Source organism: Coregonus clupeaformis, chromosome 23 (genome assembly GCF_020615455.1).
Source record: "Coregonus clupeaformis isolate EN_2021a chromosome 23, ASM2061545v1, whole genome shotgun sequence".
Taxonomy (NCBI): Eukaryota; Metazoa; Chordata; class Actinopteri; order Salmoniformes; family Salmonidae; genus Coregonus; species Coregonus clupeaformis.
In genome coordinates this window covers 27723807-27746951 of record NC_059214.1, presented here as the reverse complement: position 1 = coordinate 27746951, position 23145 = coordinate 27723807, and the positions used below count along the sequence as shown (strand labels likewise).

General features: G+C 42.7%; 1 protein-coding gene across 1 annotated transcript in view; it reads right to left on the bottom strand.

Moving 5' to 3' along the window:
- LOC121537019 (protein disulfide-isomerase A5-like) overlaps positions 1 to 23145 on the bottom strand; it is a 62642-nt gene that overhangs the window by 23932 nt on the left and 15565 nt on the right. Inside the window, exons 4-11 of the mRNA XM_041844750.2 lie at positions 18846 to 18929; positions 18605 to 18650; positions 15860 to 15952; positions 10842 to 10902; positions 7368 to 7435; positions 5240 to 5331; positions 2764 to 2835; positions 1125 to 1261 (exon numbers count right to left, since the gene is read on the bottom strand). Of these exons, the coding sequence (XP_041700684.2) occupies positions 1125 to 1261; positions 2764 to 2835; positions 5240 to 5331; positions 7368 to 7435; positions 10842 to 10902; positions 15860 to 15952; positions 18605 to 18650; positions 18846 to 18929 (653 nt within the window). The remainder of the gene's footprint in view (positions 1 to 1124; positions 1262 to 2763; positions 2836 to 5239; positions 5332 to 7367; positions 7436 to 10841; positions 10903 to 15859; positions 15953 to 18604; positions 18651 to 18845; positions 18930 to 23145) is intronic.

Below are 23145 nucleotides of genomic sequence, written 5' to 3'. Positions count from 1 at the left end.
TGGTCTCTATGCATCCTGCGTCTGCAGATGCACACAGACAACGGAACCAACCCACAGTTTGCAGGGAGGGAGGGAGCAGCTCAGACATAGGATAGGAACAAACGGTCTCCGTAAGAGCTGAACAAAAATAAAAGCTGATGCTCTTGACCACGAGGCCATTAATCTCACTATGACAGGTGGACCATTAAACTGCATCTAGGCAAGTGTGTGTGTTGATGTGTGTGTGTGTTATTTTGTGTGTGTGTGTGTGCATTCACTTGGTCTTGGCAGTGCTAGGAGGGGCTCCTGTGTGTGTGTGTGTTTGAGAGAGCTGAAATGCCTGCCTGATGTGCTTGTATCAGCTGGTTGCTCTTGGCTTGGGCGTCTCAGTGAGTGGCCACAGCAGTTCCAAGTGAAGAGTGCCAGCCAGGATGCCCATTGTGAGAGGCAGGGCACCATGGGAGAGGGTGGGTTGGTCTAGCTGGCTTTTCTGTGTTATAACAAGGAGCCATATAAATGGGACTTTTACCCCCAGTGAGTCATGGTCCTTTATATACCATGGGTGGGTACCAGGATGACAGGCAAAGTAAAGAGGGCCTAAGGGAGGACCAGCAGGGAGGAAGAGGTCAGCAGACAAGAGGGCAAGATTTGAAAGTGCTGAAAAACCCTAGTTTTTGAGCCAGTTGAGGTAGAGTCAAACAAGACTGTACTACTCGCAATACGTGTGGATTGTTTTCGAAACCTTAAATATTGCATTGCCTAGGCAGATTCAGAGTGTAACAGTGCACGATTCAGTTGCATGACTATTGCATTCCAAAATGCGTTTTGAAATGTGCATTTGCATATATTTGAAGTGATACGGTGCGCTGTGACAATATCACTGCTTTTCAACTCTGTCAAAACATCCCCCTGACGTTTACCTGCTTCTCTCCTCAATGATCAGATGAGTTTTGGATGAAGCTGAGGATGTTTTGCAATGAAAATCTAACCAACTGAAGATTTAAACTTTGGCACTTTTACAAAGTGTTTGTAACAATAGCAGTCTGTTGCATAAGCTCTAGCAATGATATGATGAAGCTTATGCAAACCTTATCATGTCATCATAGCCTGTTACTTTGAGTATGTGTGTGTGTTAGGCTACTCACATGGAGCGTAGAACATGACCAGGGCAGACGGGTGTTCCAACAGGAACCCATCGAAGGAGTCGTCAGTCAGGTGGAAGACAGGGGAGTCAGTCTCCGACCACTGGACCTCTGGGACCTTCGGCTGGGGGGGCTGGGGCCTGGAGAGGGGAGAGAGACAGGTGAGAGAGAGGAGAGAGAGAATGAGAGAGACAGAGAGCGAGAGAGAGGGCCATTTAAAGAGCAGAGAAGTGAGCTAAAACATGTATGTTATGACTAGGGGCAGGCCCAGCTGTACTGTAGCTCATACTCCATCTCACGTCATGTCAGACACATCTGGCCTGTAGTGGTCACACCCGTATGACAGAGCCCTCCCTAGCACTGCCAAGACCAAGTGGAGTCACACACACACGCCACTTCTTCCAGTCTTTTACTCCTACTAGCCACTAGTCCAGGAGAAGATGTACGAGTGTTAATAACACAACCGCCTACAGCACGTGTAAATTACCCTAGGCGGTTGGATATCTGTTTTAAAATGTCACAATGTGCAACTGGGATGTGGTTACAGGTCTACAGCTCCTAGACAGTGTGCTCCAGAGTACTGTATGTCATCTCCAATATATTAACATGCACAGCAGGTTGATACTTATTCACAGTACTCATTCATAGCCAGATGCCCAGTTCGTTTCTAGGCAACATCAGGTGCACTTCCTTATTACTTAGCTAGCCTACTAATGACTGCTGCTGGACCACTTTTTGTGTGTGTGTGTGTGTATGGTGTGTGTGTGTGTATGGTGTGTGTGTATGGTGTTAGCGCTCTCTTCCATAATGACAGACAGCCCATAATGCTACCATGGAGGAATCTAAAAGCCAACCTCTGCAGAGTTTATTCTCTGCTCGTTCAGGTTCAGCCCATCTTGCAGAGGTGATGTTGTGAGGCCATCCACAGAGGCATGTAATGTTCACTAAGGATATTGGATCATTAACTATTAGTACTACAGACCTCCTAGCAGGTCATACTGGACCCTAGAGGAAGACTGAGTCAGGATCATTTCTACAGTGTTCACGAACAGATGCTTGATGTGTGTGTGTGTGTGTGCATGTGCATGGGTGTGTGTGTCATGGGTATATACCGTGGGATTGTTTCTGAAGCGGTTAGTGTACTCCAAGGAGAGGAAAGCTTTCATGCCTTGAAGCATCTGCCTGTGAGAGCCACTGGAAACTCAAACAGTCTGTTTCCTCTCTGTCTCTGTTTCCTGCAATAGCTGTGAAATCTGCTCCGTGCCCTTTCAATAGACTAGAGCACGGTGGACAGTCAAAAGAGTGTGAGAATGGGAGAGCCAACCCGGGAGTAGAGTGAGTGGGGACATTACGAGGTGAGACCACAGGGTATGTTGATAAACTCTCCGTGCAGGCTTAATATGCCACTTAGCAGATGCTTTTATCCAAAGCGAGTTACAGTACAGCAAGTGTACCGGTATACATTTTCATTTCATTGGCCTTGCTAACACCACGCTCTTACCAACTGAGCCACACAGGAACATAGAGTTTTTCCTAGGTCCGGTCCCTAACCCCCGGTCAGGAAAACCTCCTGACCTTATTTTACGAGGGGAAAGCGATTGAGGCGGAAGGAAGGCAGGAAGGGAATAGGTTGAACTCTCACTTCTTCATCCAGTCAGCGATGTCCTTGGCTGTGCCTCCGTAGTTTTCATAGTGGTGCAGGAACTTCCCCTTTCTAAAGAGAGAGAGAGAGAGAGAGAGAGAGTAAGAGTGAAAGAGAGAGAGAGAGAGAAAGAGAGAGTGTGAGTGAGTGAGTGAGAAAGAGAGAGTGTGAGTGAGAGAGAAAGAGAGAGTGTGAGTGAGAGAGAAGGAGAGAGAGAAAGAGAGAGTGTGAGTGAGAGTGAGAGAGAGAGAGGGAATATAAAACAGCTATAAAACATCTGCTGGCTAGTTCAGTATCTCCCAGAATAATTACTATATTTAGGAAACACACTAATCCATGTCATGTGTGTTGCACAACATTCTGAGTTCAGCTTCTAGGTGTTCTAAGAACTATGGAACTATGGAAAAACTACAATGTAACCTATTGACTACACTGAAAGAGGTGCCTCTATGAAAGTGCATTTTATGTCCAGAGGACATAGTTTCCTCAGAGAGATATACAGTACATCAGAGAGACCTGGGTCACTGTTGTGGAAAGGAAACAAAGGAAGTGTTTTGTGACAAGAAGGAAAAGCTCAAACAAAAAAGCTCAACATGAATTGTTTTACCTTCTCCTAAAATGTACCACTAGTTAAAAGAGCACATCTTGTAGAAGTGCATGTCTTGTATTGTCCCCTCACCATGCATTATAAATTGGCTAAAAACAGTAGCTAAAATTCTAATTGTGTGGATATCTATGTGGGTCTTCCCACATGGAAACAGATCCTCATGTAATAGCTTCTTTATCTTTTCTGATCTCCTGAGACTGAAATGAATCAGTGGCGGTGGCGGTGGGTAGGAAGCGAGCAGAGCACTAGCTGCTCCAGCTGAACCTAATGCCTGCAGATCATAGTAATTTGTAACTGTCACTGATCTGTAGGGAGCCGTGAACATCGGGCCAATATAATGTAATGTCAAATGAAAAACAGCAGCCGTACAGTATTAGCGCCACACATCACATGTAGTTTAAGAGGCACAGAGGGAGAGGGCCTGGATGCTTACCTTTTCATTTTAGCTCAGCAAAAATGTTGGAAACACTTGACATGCATGTATAATGTATTATGATACAATTATCTAACAAGTTAGAAAGCATTATAGCTGCAGGCTTTAAGTGTTACCAAAATGTTTAACTGTGTCCCCTTGCTCTCCTTAGATACACCCACTCTTCACTGAAAAAAAAAGGCATTTGAAAAGGAGCTTGAACAGCAAGACTGAAAGAAAGATAATTCTAGGAGCAGCAATGATTGGTTCCTGGGCTGATGCGCTCATGTTTATCAGTGAGAGAAAGAGTCTCATTACTGTAACCAATGGTGCAGAATGGTCGTTAGGCACTGTAAGTTCGTTAGCCCCACCTCTCCCCCTGGGCCAAGGCTAAGGACTCTGATTAATTAGCCCATCATTAATTAAAGGGCTGAGAGAGATAATAATAAAAATAATTGGTCATTTAGCAGACGCTCTTATCCAGAGCGACTTACAGGAGCAATTAGGGTTAAGTGCCTTGCTCAAGGGCACATCGACAGATTTTTCACCTAGTCGGCTCGGGGATTAGAACCAGCGACCTTTCGGTTACTGGCACAACGCTCTTAACCACTAAGCTACCTGAGATGACACAATCCTTAATACTGAGATGGAGAGGATAACGCTGCTAAGTGTTGAGGCTGGGCTGGAGAGCTGACTATAGGGCTGGAGGTAGAGGCTGGAGGCTTTTGAGAGAAACACAGTTCACAAGAGACCGTTTGAGTTGACAGAGGTGATCCAGGGTCAGCCTGACAGTGTCTGAGTGCACTTTGAGTCTGTCGTAACAGTTACTTCTAGGACCCCCTGATGTGTGATGTCTGAGACTTGGGGACGGTGAGGCAGCTCAGAGGAGAGAGAAAGCCCACACCCCAACCTCCTTCAGATGGCCAGATGTCTTTGAACCAACAGCCAAGAAACCCACTAGACACCAGGCCTATGTCCTCCCCAGCCAGCCACAGCAAGAGCCCCCCATTGTGAGCCTGCTTCAAACAGAATACTTTAAGACCCAACCAACACCGCAAAGAAACTTTCTTAAGTGATAAACAGATTCAGAACATCTGGTGCCACCCTTGCCTCCTGTGAAAAGGAAGGAAGGGGGGAGTGAGGTCTGCCAGTGCCTACAGACAGACCCACCACCTCCACCTTCTCTCTATCCTCCATTCCACCTACTTGATTCCCTGCTGCTAGAACTTCTGAAGCCCTAATTCAGGGGTAGGCAACTAGATTCAGCCGCGGGCCGATTTTAGTCGAAGCGAATGGTCGGAGGACCAGAACATAATTATAATACTTTATACACTGCAAAATTGACCACAACTATGCCCCTGGGCCGCCTGTTAATGGAAACAGTATGAGTGATTGAGTCGTGGGGTGTGTGTGTGCACGTATGGTAGCCTATAGTGAGACGGATGAGATAGACTCACTCGAAGTAGCAGAAAGTCGGGTAGCCCTTGACGTTGTACTCCTGCTTGAGGCTGTCAAACTCAGCTGGGTGCACGTTCATCCCGGCCAGCACCTTAAGACCAGACACACAGGGAGCACACGGACACACACACGGACACACACACGGACACACAAGCGGAGACACAAGCGGAGACACAAGCGGAGACACACACACACACAACAGGTTAGTTCATCATAGAAACACCAACACAAAGTTAAACTAAATGAAGATAAATGACTCAAAGGAGGGGAAACCATGTAAACAGAACGAGACATGAAAACCAGATGTTTGATGAAAAGGGACAATGAAATATGCATAGTAATAATTTCCCTAGGTTAGCTTTCAAAGGGCAATTCAAAAAGCTCAACGCAACTCATCTGCCAAATCAATTTCAATCTGTGAGGTTCCCTGCCTTCATAATGTGAATGTTTCATTACTTGGGTGTGATATGGACTTTCTTATTCTTTTATGAAGACTTGGCTCATAGTCAAGCTTGATGAGGAACTAAAATAAACTTTTTAGGGGAAATAATCTCCTCCTCTCTCTTCCTACATCTGTGACGATTTGGGGAAAAATGTGTTGGATGACTTGGCTGACCGTTGTTTGCGCTCCAAAATCACTTATCTTCTGCTATCAGGTCTTCGCACACCACACCACACACACATCACAGAACACTCCACTTGTTGTGTGTGTACATGAGAGCTAAATGCATCGATTATGCAAATCGCTAAACAAGAGGCTTATTTATTCACTCATCGTCAGCCTGCCTTGCTGAAATCAGACAATGTATGTGTCCCAAATAGCACCCTATACAGTGTACTACTTTTGACCTGGGCATATCAGCACTTTATAGGGAATAGGGTGGCATTTGGGACGCAACCAAAAACACCTTCAATTAGATCCCATTCTTTTCCATGCAGCTCCATGAGGCAAACACACGGAGCAATTACATTGTTTTCTCTAAAAGAAAGAAGCCTCTCCTGTATGTTTAAGCACTGGGTGTACTTTCTCCCTTCAGAGTCTCAGCAGTGAATACATTGTTTTCTCTTACAGAATATCTTAAGAGCGATTTACAGTTAGTGAGTGCATACATTTTATTTTTTCATACTGGTCCCCCGTGGGAAACGAACCCACAACCCTGGCGTTGCAAACGCCATGCTCTACCAACTGAGCTACAAGGGACTACATCATGCAGCAAGGTGTGTTTCTAAGCGGTAGCTCGACTGTTTCTGCTGTATCTCTGCTTTGCTATAGGATGAGTGTTTGTGATAAACACGCTGTCTTTGTTTTTCTAGGTGGTCACATGGGGGTTTCTCTTATGTGATATCGATCTGTGGTAGACTAGTCGACTTCCTTGTTGAGCCGTTTTATTTTAGCCCCGGAACCAAATGTGGGGGCTGCGAGATGCATGCTACGCCACTGCTTATAACTAACTAGAAGTTAAGTACAACTATAAGAAATCTAAGATGTGTCAAATAAATTATTTCCAGCTCAGGGCTCCAGCTATGCATCTGGTTTGCTAACTTGCTAGCTAAGTGGCTAGATGTCAAGATCAAACTTATTGGTTACAGCAGATACATTCAATCCTCTCCTGGATCAATATCCCTGTTGCCTAAATTGTTTTGTGCGTCCCCCCCCAAAAAAAATTAATTACACTTTTTTTTTTTTTTGAAATAGCGCCCCTTGTGTGCACATTCTGTAATACCGTATATATACCCCGGTATGGTACAGAAACGGTAAGACAGTATGAAAATCTAGATACCGCGCAACCCTACTCTGGGGAAGTAGATAAAGTGCTTCATCGCCAAACTCCTGAAGTATCCCTTTAAGTGATCATGGTTAAAGGAGAGCTTCAGTGCATTCAAAAGACCATTCTACCAAGAAGAGGGGCTATGGTAGACAGGCAAGCAACTGAATACGTTTATTAATTTGACCGGATGAACTGATTTGAGCTGTCTTAGAACTGAGAATGGGAATGTTTTGGACATAACTACTTGACAACTAACCCAAAAACTAAATCAGAGACCGGCAACAATGTGTTAGGATTTTCACCAGGTGACAAAATGTTAGGATTTTAAGCAATGAAAATGTGAGAGGATTTTACTTACAAATTTACCCTTGGTCTCTGTAGCTGCCTGTTGAAATACGGGCTGCATCCTCTTACAGACACCACACCCTGTAGGAAAAATAACAGAAGACATTACAGAAGCACTCCAAGGACTCAGCTAGTCAACATACTGAACAAAAAGGATTTCCATAATTTCATCATTCTATCAAGGGACCAATAAATATGAATAGAACTTTGTAGTAGTGCATGATTTATCATGATGATGGAACCAATACAATAATAATAATAATAATAATAATAATAATAATAAAAACTACTGCAATATGATCATTCATTCCAAGGACCCAGTGTTTTTCCTTCACACAACTAGAAATGGCCAATTGTTAAGATTTAATCCTCACAGGCGAAATACTATAAAAAACATGCATTTTTATGAAAAAGCTGGAAATACATTTTAAAGTTTAATGTAAAAATAAAACGAATCTTCCAATTTGGCCGGAGGAGCCTGGTTGAACATTTAATGAATGATTCTATTCAATAAATACAGTGAGGGAAAAAAGTATTTGATCCCCTGCTGATTTTGTATGTTTGCCCACTGACAAAGAAATGATCAGTCTATAATTTTAATGGTAGGTTTATTTGAACAGTGAGAGACAGAATAACAACAAAAAAATCCAGAAAAACGCATGTAAAAAATGTTATAAATTAATTTGCATTTTAATGAGGGAAATAAGTATTTGACCCCTCTGCAAAACATGACTTAGTACTTGGTGGCAAAACCCTTGTTGGCAATCACAGAGGTCAGACGTTTCTTGTAGTTGGCCACCAGGTTTGCATACATCTCAGGAGGGATTTTGTTCCACTCCTCTTTGCAGATCTTCTCCAAGTCATTAAGGTTTTGAGGCTGACGTTTGGCAACTCTACCTTCAGCTCCCTCCACAGATTTTCTATGGGATTAAGGTCTGGAGACTGGCTAGGCCACTCCAGGACCTTAATGTGCTTCTTCTTGAGCCACTCCTTTGTTGCCTTGGCCGTGTGTTTTGGGTCATTGTCATGCTGGAATACCCATCCACGACCCATTTTCAATGCCCTGGCTGAGGGAAGGAGGTTCTCACCCAAGATTTGACGGTACATGGCCCCGTCCATCGTCCCTTTGATGCGGTGAAGTTGTCCTGTCCCCTTAGCAGAAAAACACCCCCAAAGTATAATGTTTCCACCTCCATGATTGACGGTGGGGATGGTGTTCTTGGGGTCATAGGCAGCATTCCTCCTCTTCCAAACACGGCGAGTTGAGTTGATGCCAAAGAGCTCAATTTTGGTCTCATCTGACCACAACACTTTCACCCAGTTCTCCTCTGAATCATTCAGATGTTCATTGGCAAACTTCAGACGGGCATGTATATGTGCTTTCTTGAGCAGGGGGACCTTGCGGCTGCTGCAGGATTTCAGTCCTTCATGGCGTAGTGTGTTACCAATTGTTTTCTTGGTGACTATGGTCACAGCTGCCTTGAGATCATTGACAAGATCCTCCCGTGTAGTTCTGGGCTGATTCCTTACCGTTCTCATGACCATTGCAACTCCACGAGGTGAGATCTTACATGGAGCCCCAGGCCGAGGGAGATTGACAGTTCTTTTGTGTTTCTTCCATTTGCGAATAATCGCACCAACTGTTGTAACCTTCTCACCAAGCTGCTTGGCGATGGTCTTGTAGCCCATTCCAGCCTTGTGTAGTTCTACAATTTTGTCCCTGACATCCTTGGAGAGCTCTTTGGTCTTGGCCATGGTGGAGAGTTTGGAATCTGATTGATTGATTGCTTCTGTGGACAAGTGTCTTTTATACAGGTAACAAGCTGAGATTAGGAGCACTCCCTTTAAGAGTGTGCTCCTAATCTCAGCTCGTTACCTGTATAAAAGACACCTGGGAGCCAGAAATCTTTCTGATTGAGAGGGGGTCAAATACTTATTTCCCTCATTAAAATGCAAATCAATTTATAACATTATTGACATGCGTTTTTCTGGATTTTGTTGTTGTTATTCTGTCTCTCACTGTTCAAATAAACCTACCATTAAAATTATAGACTGATCATTTCTTTGTCAGTGGGCAAACTTACAAAATCAGCAGGGGATCAAATACTTTTTTCCCTCACTGTACCTGATTATCAAAATCAATGACAAGATACAATGGTAGAGTCTAGCACTGAGGGAAAAGGACCAGTCCTAGAGAGCCTTAAGGGACCTCCCTCTACCACCACATCACTTCCCCAAACTCTCTCTGCTTACTGTAACACGACGTCCCAAATGGCACCCTAATTCCACTTTTGACAAAAGTAGTGCACTATGAAGGGCATAGGGTGCCATTTGGGATGACCTAAGTTTAATTTCCCATCTTGACGGAGTTCTCTGATGACGTACACTACCGGTCAAAAGTTTTAGATCACCTACTCATTCAAGGGTTTTTCTTAATTTTTTACATTGTAGAAAGTCAGCAACATTTGGACTCCAGACCAAAGGACACATTTCCACCAGTCTAATGTTCATTGCTCGTGTTTCTTGGCCCAAGCAAGTCTCTTCTTATTATTGGTGTCCTTTAGTAGTGGTTTCTTTGCAGCAATTTGACCATGAAGGCCTGATTCACACAGTCTCCTCTGAACAGTTGATGTTGAGATGTGTCTGTTACTTGAACTCTGTGAAGCATTCATTTGGGCTGCAATTTCTGAGGCTGGTAACTCTAATGAACTTATCCTCTGCAGCAGAGGCAACTCTGGGTCTTCCATTCATGTGGTGGTCCTCATGAGAGCCAGTTTCATCATAGCGCTTTATGGTTTTTGCAACTGCACTTGAAGAAACGTTCAAAGTTCTTGAAATGTTCCGTATTGACTGACCTTCATCTCTTAAAGTAATGATGGACTATCATTTCTCTTTACTTATTTGAGCTGTTCTTGCCATAATTTGGACTTGGTCTTTTACCAAATAGAGCTATATTCTGTATACCCCTCTACCTTGTCACAACAAAACACAACTGTTTGGCTCAAACGCATTAAGAAGGAAAGAAATCCAACAAATTAACTTTTAAGAAGGCACACCTGTTAATTTAAATGCATTCCAGGTGACTACCTCATGAAGCTGGTTGAGAGAATGCCAAGAGTGTGCAACGCTATCATCAAGGCAAAGGGTGGCTATTTGAAGAATCTCAAATATCAAATATATTTTGATATGTTTAACACTTTTTTGGTTACTACATGATTCCAAATGTGTTATTTCATAGTTTTGATGTCTTCACTATTATTCAACAATGTAGAAAATAGTACAAATAAAGAAAAACCCTTGAATGAGTAGGTGTTCTAAAACTTTTGACCGGTAGTGTATATTCTATGCAAGTCATTAAAGATTATCTACAAATAGGAACTATTTGCTCTTATCCCGACTTCTCTAAATTGCTTTGGTAGGAGCTCTTATCAGGAGGTAAATAAGTGATATCAGGTGTGTGTGTGTGTGTGTGTGTGTGATGAATCACATGGGGCGTAGAGCATCATGAGGATTGGCCTCTCCTCCCTCTTCAGAAGCTTTCTAAAGTCCTGAGTGAGAAAAGAGAAGAGTAGTGAGAAATATGATCTATAGTAGAACTAGTGAACTCAGCAGAGGTCATCTTGCAGAATGTGAACTGTCCTTTTCCGTCAGTATATGTGGCTTCCTATGGGTCACTAAAATCAAAGCGACCTGTGTCATCTTTAAAACCAAGAATTCACTGTCTTCCGACAGGTGGAGTCACTCCTACATGACGCTAGTCCCTCATTGCAGACGAAAGTCTGACATAAGACAACACCAAGAGTTATCACAAGAACACCGATACTGACAAACTTGCTCATCAATACACCATCAGAAGTAGACAGTGTTTGACTAGATGCCTTTTGATGGAGAGAAGGAGATCAATCTGCACAGAGGGTGGGCTCTTCTCTTCTCCTACCTCTTTATTCATCCTTCCTCATCACCTCCTGCACTTCCTGAAACTCTCATTCGGTAGAAGCTGCTGACATCCCTCAACACCCCCAGGCATGGTACGCCACCAAGTAGATGAGTAGAAAATAGGATCAAAATAACTTTCCTTTGTGTGTGGGTGTGTATGTGTGTGTCCCTTTTGTGCGGAGCTGGGTTCTGATGGAGCGTCAGCCTCACTGTTGGAGAGCCGTCTGTGAGAGTGCCGACTGCAGTCAGACTAACTCTCCATTAAAAGATTCTGTTTGAACTTAACTTAAGTGAACTGCAGAGTTTTTCAGCTTTCTGGTCTGGTCTGCTTTCATGTGTTGTTTTTTCTATATTGATCTGTGCTGTCAGCTTGGGATGCATCAAGGTGGCAGGTTAGAAGGTAGAGTGGACAGAATCTCTCGGCTCACACATTTGAAGGGATGTTAAGGTATTGGTCTGTGGGTTGATGGTAATTAAGACCTGGTTTCAAATACTATTTAGGGATTTTCAAGTTGTTTCAAAGGCATTTAGAGGTACGTATTTATATATTTTGTATTTGAAAATACAAGTATAGAATATTGGAATGTATTTGGAAATACACTTGGAAAGTGGCAATGCCACTGTCAGTCAGAGAAACATGCTGAGAAGGATTATTACCACAGCAAGTAAGGTACTTGGAGTCAAACAGACAGGCCTGGATGAGATCTTTAAGGTCAGGGCCCTCCGTAAGGCTCACAAAATCATTTTAGACCCAAGTCACCCCCTGTACCTGGACTTTGAATTACTCCCCTCTGGGCGTAGGTATAGGGCACCCCTCAGCAGGAAAAATAGAACGAGACAATCATTTGTGCCAGGTGTGATATCCCTCTTAAATAGCTCGGGCAAATGTTCCCATTGACCCCGTAAGGCCAGCAGGCTAGTCTTTGTTTTAAATGTTTTAAATGTTTTATTTCTTATTTCTTACTTTTATTGGTGCGTGACTGTTATTGAAAGTTGTATTGTCAATCTTGTTTTGTATTTAACGCCACTTTAAATGTGTACATGACACTGCAACAAAATTTCCCCATGGGGACAATAAAGTAAGTAAGTAAGTAAGTAAGTAAGTAAGTAAGTTGGCATGTACAGTGCCTTGCAAAAGTATTCATCCCCCTTGGATTTTTCCTATTTTGTTGCATTACAACCTGTAATTTAAATAGATTTTTATTTGGATTTCATGTAATGGACATACACAAAATAGTCCAAATTGGTGAAGTGAAATGAAAAAAATATATAAATAATGGAAAAGTGGTGCGTGCATATGTATTCACCCCCTTTGCTATGAACCCCCTAAATAAGATCTGGTGCAACCAATTACCTTCAGAAGTCACATAATTAGTTAAATAAAGTCCACCTGTGTGCAATATAAGTGTCACATGATCTCAGTATATATACACATGTTCTGAAAGGCCCCAGAGTCTGCAACACCACTAAGCAAGGGGCACCATGAAGACCAAGGAGCTCTCCAAACAGGTCAGGGACAAAGTTGTACAGATCAGGGTTGGGTTATAAAAAAATATCCTAAACATTGAACATCCCACGGAGCACCATTAAATCCATTATTAAAAAATTGAAAGAATATGGCACCACAACGAACCTGCCAAGAGAGAGCCGCACACCAAAACTCATGGACCAGGCACCGAGGGCATTAATCAGAGAGGCAACAAAGAGACCAAAGATAACCCTGAAGGAGCTGCAAAGCTCTACAGCGGAGATTGGAGTATCTGTCCATAGGGCCACTTTAAGCCATACACTCCACAGAGCTGGGCTTTACGGAAGAGTGGCCAGAAAAAAGTCATTGCTTAAAGAAAAAAATAAGCAAACACGTTTGGTGTTCGCCAAAAGCCATGTGGGAGACTCCCCAAACATATGGAAGAAGGTACTCTGGTCAGATGAGACTAAAATTGAGCTTTTTGGCCATCAAGGAAAACGCTATGTCTGGCGCAAACCCAACACCTCTCATCACCCAGAGAACACCATCCCCACAGTGAAGCATGGTGGTGGCAGCATCATGCTGTGGGGATGTTTTTCAACGGCAGGGACTGGGAAACTGGTCAGAATTGAAGGAATGATGGATGGTGCTAAATACAGGGATATTCTTGAGGGAAACCTGTTTCAGTCTTCCAGAGATTTGAGACTGGGACAGACGTTCACCTTCCAGCAGGACAATGACCCTAAGCGTACTGCTAAAGCAACACTTGATTGGTTTAAGGGGAAACATTTAAATGTCTTGGAATGGCCTAGTCAAAGCCAAGACCTCAATCGAATTGAAAATATGTGGTATGACTTAAAGATTGCTGTACACCAGTGGAACCCATCCAACTTGAAGGAGCTGGAGCAGTTTTGCCTTGAAGAATGGGCAAAAATCCCAGTGGCTAGATGTGCCAAGCTTAGAGACATACCCCAAGAGACTTGCAGCTGTAGTTGCTGTAAAAGGTGGCTGAATAGTTATGCACGCTCAAGTTCTGTTTTTTTGTCTTATTTCTTGAATCTTCAAAGTGGAAGGCATGTTGTGTAAATCAAATGATGCAAACCCCCCCAAAAATCAATTTTAATTCCATGTTGTAAGGCAACAAAATAGGAAAAATGACAAGAAGGGTGAATACTTTCGCAAGCCACTGTATTTGAACATATAAATATTTAAATACTACATGCATTTTAAACCAGGTCTGTTTGTCCTAGGGGTATTTAAAATAATGTATTTGGAAACAGGTATTTTAAAATAGTTTCAAATAGTAGGCTATTTATCAGATTAATTTTTTATATACACTACCGGTCAAAAGTTTTAGAACGCCTACTCATTCAAGGGTTTTTCTTTATTTTATTTACTATTCTCTACATTGTAGAATAATAGGGAAGACATAAGAACTATGAAATAACACATATGGAATCATGTAGTAACCAAAAAAGTGTTAAACAAATCAAAATATATTTTATATTTGAGATTCTTCAAATAGCCACCCTTTGCCTTGACAGCTTTGCACACTTTTGGCATTCTCTCAATCAGCTTCATGAGGTAGTCACCTGGAATGCATTTCAATTAACAGGCGTGCCTTCTTAAAAGTTAATTTGTGGAATTTCTTTCCTTCTTAATGCGTTGGAGCAAATCAGTATACAGAACATAGCCCTATTTGGTAAAAGACCAAGTCCATATTATGGCAAGAACAGCTCAAATAAGCAAAGAGAGACGACAGTTCATCATTACTTTAAGACATGAAGGTCAGTAAATCTGGAAGATTTCAAGAACTTTGAACGTTTCCTCAAGTGCAGTCGCAAAAACCATCAAGCGCTATGATGAAACTGGCTCTCATGAGGACCGCCACAGGAATGGAAGACCCAGAGTTACCTCTGCTGCAGAGGATAAGTTCATTAGAGTTACCAGCCTCAGAAATTGCAGCCCAAATAAATGCTTCAGAGTTCAAGTAACAGATACATCTCAACATCAACTGTTCAGAGGAGACTGTGAATCAGGCCTTCATGGTCGAATTGCTGCAAAGAAACCACTAAAGTACACCAATGATAAGAAGAGACTTGCTTGGGCCAAGACACACGAGCAATGGACATTAGACCGGTGGAAATTTGTCCTTTGGTCTGGAGTCCAAATTGGAGGTTTTTGGTTCCAACCGCCGTGACTTTGTGAGAAGCGGTGTGGGTGAACGGATGATCTCCGCATGTGCATTTCCCACCGTAAAGCATGGAGGAGGAGGTGTTATGGTGTGGGGGTGCTTTGCTGGTGAAACTGTCTGTGATTTATTTAGAATTCAAGGCACACTTAATCAGCATGGCTACCACAGCATTCTGCAGCGATACGCCATCCCATCTGGTTTGCCCTTAGTGGGACTATCATTTGTTTTTCAACAAGACAATGACCCAAAACACACTTCCAGGCTGTGTAAGGGCTATTCTACCAAGAAGGAGAGTGATGGAGTGCTGCATCAGATGACCTGGCCTCCACAATCCCCCGACCTCAACCAAATTGAGATGGTTTGGGATGAGTCGGACCGCAGAGTGGAGGAAAAGCAGCCAACAAGTGCTCATATGTGGGAACTCCTTCAAGACTGTCGGAAAAGCATTCCAGGTGAAGCTGGTTGAGACAATGCCAAGAGTGTGCAAAGCTGTCATCAAGGCAAAGGGTGGCTATTAAAATATATTTTGATTTGTTTAACACTTTTTTGGTTACGACATGATTCCATAGGTGAACGGATGATCTCCGCATGTGTGGTTCCCACCGTGAAGCATGGAGGAGGTGGTGTGATGGTGTGGGGGTGCTTTGCTGGTGACTCTGTCATAGTTGATGTCTTCACTATTATTCTACAATGTAGAATAATAGTACAAATAAAGAAAAACCTTTGAATGAGTAGGTGTGTCCAAACTTTTGACTGGTACTGTACAAATACGCATATTTTAACCCAGGTCTGCCATCTCAACCTATTTCCGTTATGAACTGAACGACGTGTCCATATTGTGCCAGTAAATACACATGACCATGCAGATGCACCTTGTTGTAAGACAATGTGTTATTTCTGTACTTACTTTCTCAGTTTCTACATGAACAACATCTTTAGCTTCTGGGTTCTCCTCCCAAAGAGGGGCTCCTGTGGGGTCTCTTAAAAAAGCCACCATGGACTGGAGAGAAGGAGAGAGTGAGAGAGAGAGACAAGAGGGACAGTCTAAACAATCATTAGCATACTGTAACAGCATAAAGTGATGTTAACCCTAGAGTCTAGACATTATAGTGCTAAACACAAACATTCCATCATTTATCCCAGTCTTCATATTAAACAGAACAGGAGGAGTTCTAGTCTAACAGATGGCAGATGGTATTAACTTCCATCTCAGTGTTCATCAATCCATCCATCCAGTGCAAAGTAACCATGTAAGCAATTTCCCCACGTCCACGGTTCATAATGAGTTTGATAAGCCTTCCAGACCAACGTGAAGAGCCATATGCCTCCAGAGACAACAGAAGGTAGGACAGGAAACATTATTCACCCCTAACTAATACACTGCTCCTCTTCTGTCTCCTGTTCTGTTCAGACATACACTTATACTGACAATGACACAGCAGTTCAAGTTGTTAAATAACACAATGTATTCCTTGATTTTGAATAATGACTTCGGAAAGTATTCAGACCCCTTGACTTTTTCCACGTTATGTTAATGGATTAAAAAATAAATAATCCTCAGCAATCTACACACAATACCCCATAATGACAAAGCGAAAACAGGTTTTTACAGATTTGTGCTAATTTATAAAAAATCAAAAACAGAAATACCTTATTTACACAAGTATTCAGACCCTTTGCTATGAGACTCGAAATTGAGCTCAGGTGCATCCTGTTTCCATTGATCATCCTTGAGATGTTTCTACAACTTGATTGGAGTCCACCTGTGGTAAATTCAATTAATTTGACATTATTGAGTCCACCTGTGGTAAATTCAATTAATTTGACATTATTTGGAAAGGCACACACCTGTCTATATAAGGTCCCACAGCTGACAGTGCATGTCAGAGCAAAAACCAAGCCATTAGGTCGAAGGAATTGTCCATAGAGCTCTGAGACAGGATTGTGTTGAGGCACAGATCTGGGGAAGGGTACCAACACATTTTTGCAGCATTGAAGGTCCCCAAGAACACAGTGGCCTCCATCAGTCCTAAATGGGAGAAGTTTGGAACCACCACGACTCTTCCTATAGCTGGCCGCCCGGCCAAACTGACCAATCGGGGGAGAAGGGCTTTGGTCAGGGAGGTGACCAAGAACCCAATGGTCACTCTGACAGAGCTCTAGAGTTCCTCTGTGGAGATGGGAGAACCTTCCAGAAGGACAACCATCTCTGCAGCACTCCACCAATCAGGCCTTTATGGTAGAGTGGCCAGACGGAAACCACTCCTCAGTAAAAGGCACATGACAGCCTGCTTGGAGTTTGCCAAAAGGCAGCTAAAGACTCTCAGACCATGAGAAACAAGATTCTCTGGTCTGATGAAACCAAGATTGAACTCTTTGGCCTGAATGCCAAGCGTCACGTCTGGAGGAAACCTGGCACCATCCCTAGGGTGAAGCATGGTGGCTTCAGCATCATGCTGTGGGGATGATTTTCAGCGGCAGGGACTGGGAGACTAGTTAGGATCGAGGCAAAGATGAAAGGAGCAAAGTACAGAGGGATCCTTGATGAAAACCTGCTCCAGAGCTCTTAGGAGCTCAGACTGGGGCACACAGCCAAGAAAACGCAGGAGTGGCTTCGGGACAAGTCTCTGAATGTCCTTGAGAGGCCCAGCCAGAGCCCGGACTTGAACCTGATCGAACATCTCTGGAGATCGGGTTCAACAAAGTACTGAGTAAAGGGTCTGAATACTTATGTAAATGTGACATGTTTTTTTATTTTTAGTACATTTGCCAAAAAGTTTTTGCTTTGTCATTATGGGGTATTGTGTGTACCGGTAGTTTGATGAGGAGAAAAACAATTTAATCCATTTTAGAATAAGGCTGTAACGTAACAACATGTGGAAAGAGTCAAGGGGTCTGAATACTTTCCGAATGCACTGTAAATACCTTGGTGAGATTATTACCCCTATCTTAACATATCATGACCAACTAGGTTACTATTAACATGTTCAGATTATAGATGTCTATCAAAGGCCAGACCTAATTGTGCAGACAGTACCTTTAATACAAGACGAGCAACCAGACTGATAAACAACTGTTTCCATTGAACATGCCATACAAATAAAGGCATTTTAATTAATTATATGAAGAGTGTCTTGGTCCTCCTTTCTTTTTGAAAACGACCGTCAATGTTGAGTTTAAAAGGAGGACTCTTTACATTATAATGACAAGACAGCTTTCTTAATGTCCATCAGTATGGATGTGCTCACAGGCTCATCCCCTGCCAATAGGCTGGGCCAGCCAGGCAAGAGAGACATCAAGGTCAACCCCAGAGCAAAGCACTCCATTACTCCAGACACTGTTATGCCAGCGCCCTGATTATAAAGCACTCATAAACCCATTGGATTATCAAGTCTTGACTAAGCAGAACTCAGTCCAATCGGCATCATCATGTGGGAAGAGAACCATGGTAATATACAGAAACAGAGCCAGTAAGAGACAATGAACTCCCATTCATTTAACCAGGAAACAAAGATGTCACTTGAATAATTGCAATGTTTCATATGAATTAGTGTACTGTTGACTCATTAAGGACGGAAAGGAAGACGTCACTGAAATAAATACATTCATATCTATTACTGTTGATTGAGACAATGAGTGAGTGAGTAATTACCTTGTATGTAGCGGGCCTGTTGTATTCTGTATGGAACGTCCCATCTCTGCAATAGACACAAGCACATTGTCCAATCAGTGAAGAGAAGAAGTAGGTGACCTTTTTGTTTAGCATGGCATGACTCCCTAGAGAACATTCCTACATGCCATTCTCTTCTGACAGGTGGCATCACTTCTATGCGACACAAGTCCCTGGACATACAGTAAAACAATGAAGTACATGTTAGAGTTGAGATACTCACTTATAATGCAGGAGATCTGATCCACCACTTTTTGAGCTGGGATCTACCTTCACTTTCTTACACAGTTTACGACCCTCCGAATCCCTGAGAGCGAGAGAGAGAGCGAGCGAGCGAGAGAGCGAGAGAGAGCGGGAGAGCGAGAGCGAGAGCGAGAGCGAGAGCGAGAGCGAGAGCGAGAGCGAGAGCGAGAGAGAGAGAGAGAGAGAGAAAATTCCAAACATTACATTCCAAAAATTCCAAATAGAGCAGCAGCTGCTGTAAAAATTAGCTCCTACAAATATAGAAATTTACATGGTTTTTAGAGTGAAGTACATCGGAAAAAACCAAAAGAAAACTGCAAGACTGAATAAGAGACAAAACAAGCAACAAACAAAGAAGAAAGGCTTTTGAAAAAGTAACTATTTTTCATACAATTGTACAGTTATCTTAGCTAGCTGAATTGTTTACCAGTTGCTAAGCAGTTGCTAGGGACTCTCCTGGAAGAAGTTAGCTAGCTAACAAATAATATCTAGTTAACAGAAGAAAAGAAAGACAAAATAAGGACAGAAGACAAAGGACATCAAAGTAAAACAGTCCTCTAAAAGACACAAGAGAGAATAATACAAGAAACAACGCTTCTATTGCAACAATGTGTACACAGCTCTACTAGACCCAGCCCATCACAACACAGTTCTACTAGACCCGGCCCATCACAACACAGTTCTACTAGACCCAGCCCATCACAACACAGCTCTAATAGACCAGGCCCATCACAACACAGCTCTACTAGACCAGGCCCATCACAACACAGTTCTACTAGACCCGGCCCATCACAACACAGCTCTACTAGACCAGGCCCATCACAACACACCTCTACTAGACCAGGCCCATCACAACACAGCTCTAATAGACCAGGCCCATCACAACACAGCTCTACTAGACCAGGTCCATCACAACACAGCTCTACTAGACCAGGTCCATCACAACACAGCTCTACTAGACCAGGCCCATCACAACACAGCTCTACTAGACCAGGTCCATCACAACACAGCTCTACTAGACCAGGCCCATCACAACACAGCTCTACTAGACCAGGCCCATCACAACACACCTCTACTAGACCAGGCCCATCACAACACAGCTCTACTAGACCAGGCCCATCACAACACAGCTCTACTAGACCCGGCCCATCACAACACAGCTCTACTAGACCAGGTCCATCACAACACAGCTCTAATAGACCAGGCCCATCACAACACAGTTCTACTAGACCCGGCCCATCACAACACAGCTCTACTAGACCAGGCCCATCACAACACAGCTCTACTAGACCAGGCCCATCACAACACACCTCTACTAGACCAGGCCCATCACAACACAGCTCTACTAGACCCGGCCCATCACAACACAGTTCTACTGGACCTGGCCCATCACAACACAGCACTAACCACTACTTCAGGGTCGGGCAGAACACTGTCATTCAGAGAAGTACACCACATGATGCAGTCCACACCATGTATCATTCAGATCATCAGCCTACATATGCTGAGGTAACCTCTGGCAAAAGACACCTAGAACAATCAGAGATAGATAGGAGAGGTGCGCCAACTACTGCATCTAATATGCAGACTACTGGGCTAGATCCTTTAATTCACACGCACGCGCGCACACACACAGGGTTGCAGATTGCATTGCACTTATTTTTTGGGCCATTCTTATTAATTTGTTTACAACTATCCTTTATTTTATTGGCACTGGTATTTTAATAATAGTGATTTGTAATGGTGTGTGTGTGTGTATATATATAATAATAATTTTTTTTTTAATGTACTTTACTCAAACCAGTGAATATCACTTATTATAAATAAGATCATTAACTATCAGCTCTTGTAATATCCAGGGCCTGTACTCTTCACATTTTGGTTATAAAACAACAAATCCAGAATTGATTAAAAACATCAAGTGACAGGACATCATAATCCTACTGGAAACATGGTGTCGTGGAGACATAGATACTCAGTGTCCCTCAGGCTATAGAGAAAATGTACTACCATCAATCAAACATAAAAATGTTAAACGGTGCCGAGACTCAAGAGGAATCATAATTTGGCATAAGCAGGACTTAGCAAAAAGGTACTAATCACATTTGGTTAAAACTTAACAAAGGTACAATCTATTGTGACAATGATGTATACAGTGGGGGAAAAAAGTATTTAGTCAGCCACCAATTGTGCAAGTTCTCCCACTTAAAAAGATGAGAGAGGCCTGCAATTTTCATCATAGGTACACGTCAACTATGACAGACAAAATGAGGAAAAAAATTCCAGAAAATCACATTGTAGGATTTTTAATGAATTTATTTTTGCAAATTATGGTGGAAAATATGTATTTGGTCACCTACAAACAAGCAAGATTTCTGGCTCTCACAGACCTGTAACTTCTTATTTAAGAGGCTCCTCTGTCCTCCACTCGTTACCTGTATTAATGGCACCTGTTTGAACTTGTTATCAGTATAAAAGACACCTGTCCACAACCTCAAACAGTCACACTCCAAACTCCACTATGGCCAAGACCAAAGAGCTGTCAAAGGACACCAGAAACAAAATTGTAGACCTGCACCAGGCTGGGAAGACTGAATCTGCAATAGGTAAGCAGCTTGGTTTGAAGAAATCAACTGTGGGAGCAATTATTAGGAAATGGAAGACATACAAGACCACTGATAATCTCCCTCGATCTGGGGCTCCACGCAAGATCTCACCCCGTGGGGTCAAAATTATCACAAGAACGGTGAGCAAAAATCCCAGAACCACACGGGGGGACCTAGTGAATGACCTGCAGAGAGCTGGGACCAAAGTAACAAAGCCTACCATCAGTAACACACTACGCCGCCAGGGACTCAAATCCTGCAGTGCCAGACGTGTCCCCCTGCTTAAGCCAGTACATGTCCAGGCCCGTCTGAAGTTTGCTAGAGTGCATTTGGATGATCCAGAAGAGGATTGGGAGAATGTCATATGGTCAGATGAAACCAAAATAGAACTTTTTTGGTAAAAACTCAACTCGTCGTGTTTGGAGGACAAAGAATGCTGAGTTGCATCCAAAGAACACCATACCTACTGTGAAGCATGGGGGTGGAAACATCATGCTTGGGGGCTGTTTTTCTGCAAAGGGACCAGGACGACTGATCCGTGTAAAGGAAAGAATGAATGGGGCCATGTATCGTGAGATTTTGAGTGAAAACCTCCTTCCATCAGCAAGGGCATTGAAGATGAAACGTGGCTGGGTCTTTCAGCATGACAATGATCCCAAACACACCACCCGGGCAACGAAGGAGTGGCTTCGTAAAAAGCATTTTAAAGGTCCTGGAGTGGCCTAGCCAAAATCTTTGGAGGGAGTTGAAAGTCCGTGTTGCCCAGCGACAGCCCCAAAACATCACTGCTCTAGAGGAGATCTGCATGGAGGAATGGGCCAAAATACCAGCAACAGTGTGTGAAAACCTTGTGAAGACTTACAGAAAACGTTTGACCTGTGTCATTGCCAACAAAGGGTATATAACAAAGTATTGAGAAACTTTTGTTATTGACCAAATACTTATTTTCCACCATAATTTGCAAATAAATTCATAAAAAAATCCTACAATGTGATTTTCTGGATTTTTTTTACAGGCCTCTCTCATCTTTTTAAGTGGGAGAACTTGCACAATTGGTGGCTGACTAAATACTTCCCCCCCCACGGTATACACCTTACACACACTAATTAATAAACATGTCCACCAAAAAAAAGAGGGCAAAATCTTTGCTTGCTTTAGTGACTTTAAAAAAGCATTTGATTCTATTTGGCACGAAGGTGGTAAGGCGTATGACTTAATAAAATGTATGTACACAGAAAACAAGTGTGCAATAAAAAAAAAAACCAAACAACATAATTATTTTCACAACGTTGAGGTGTGAGACAAGGCTGCAGTTTGAGTCCAAATCTTTTCAACATTTATATCAATGAATTAGCAGACATGTTGGACCATTCTCCAGCCCCAGGACTCACACTATTTGACACAGAGGTAAAATACCTGCTATATGCTGATGACTTGGTACTTCTATCACCAACCAAAGAAGGTCTTCAACAGAACCTTAACATTCTAGAGCAATATTGCCATAAATTAGGCCCTGGCAGTAAATTTCAAAAAAACTAAAATCATGATTTTCCACAACAACAAAAAAAGATGTCAGAAACACAAATATAAATTCACCCTGAACAACACCATAATTGAACACACTAAAAATTACACATACCTTGGTCTGACCATATCTGCATCGGGAAACTTTAA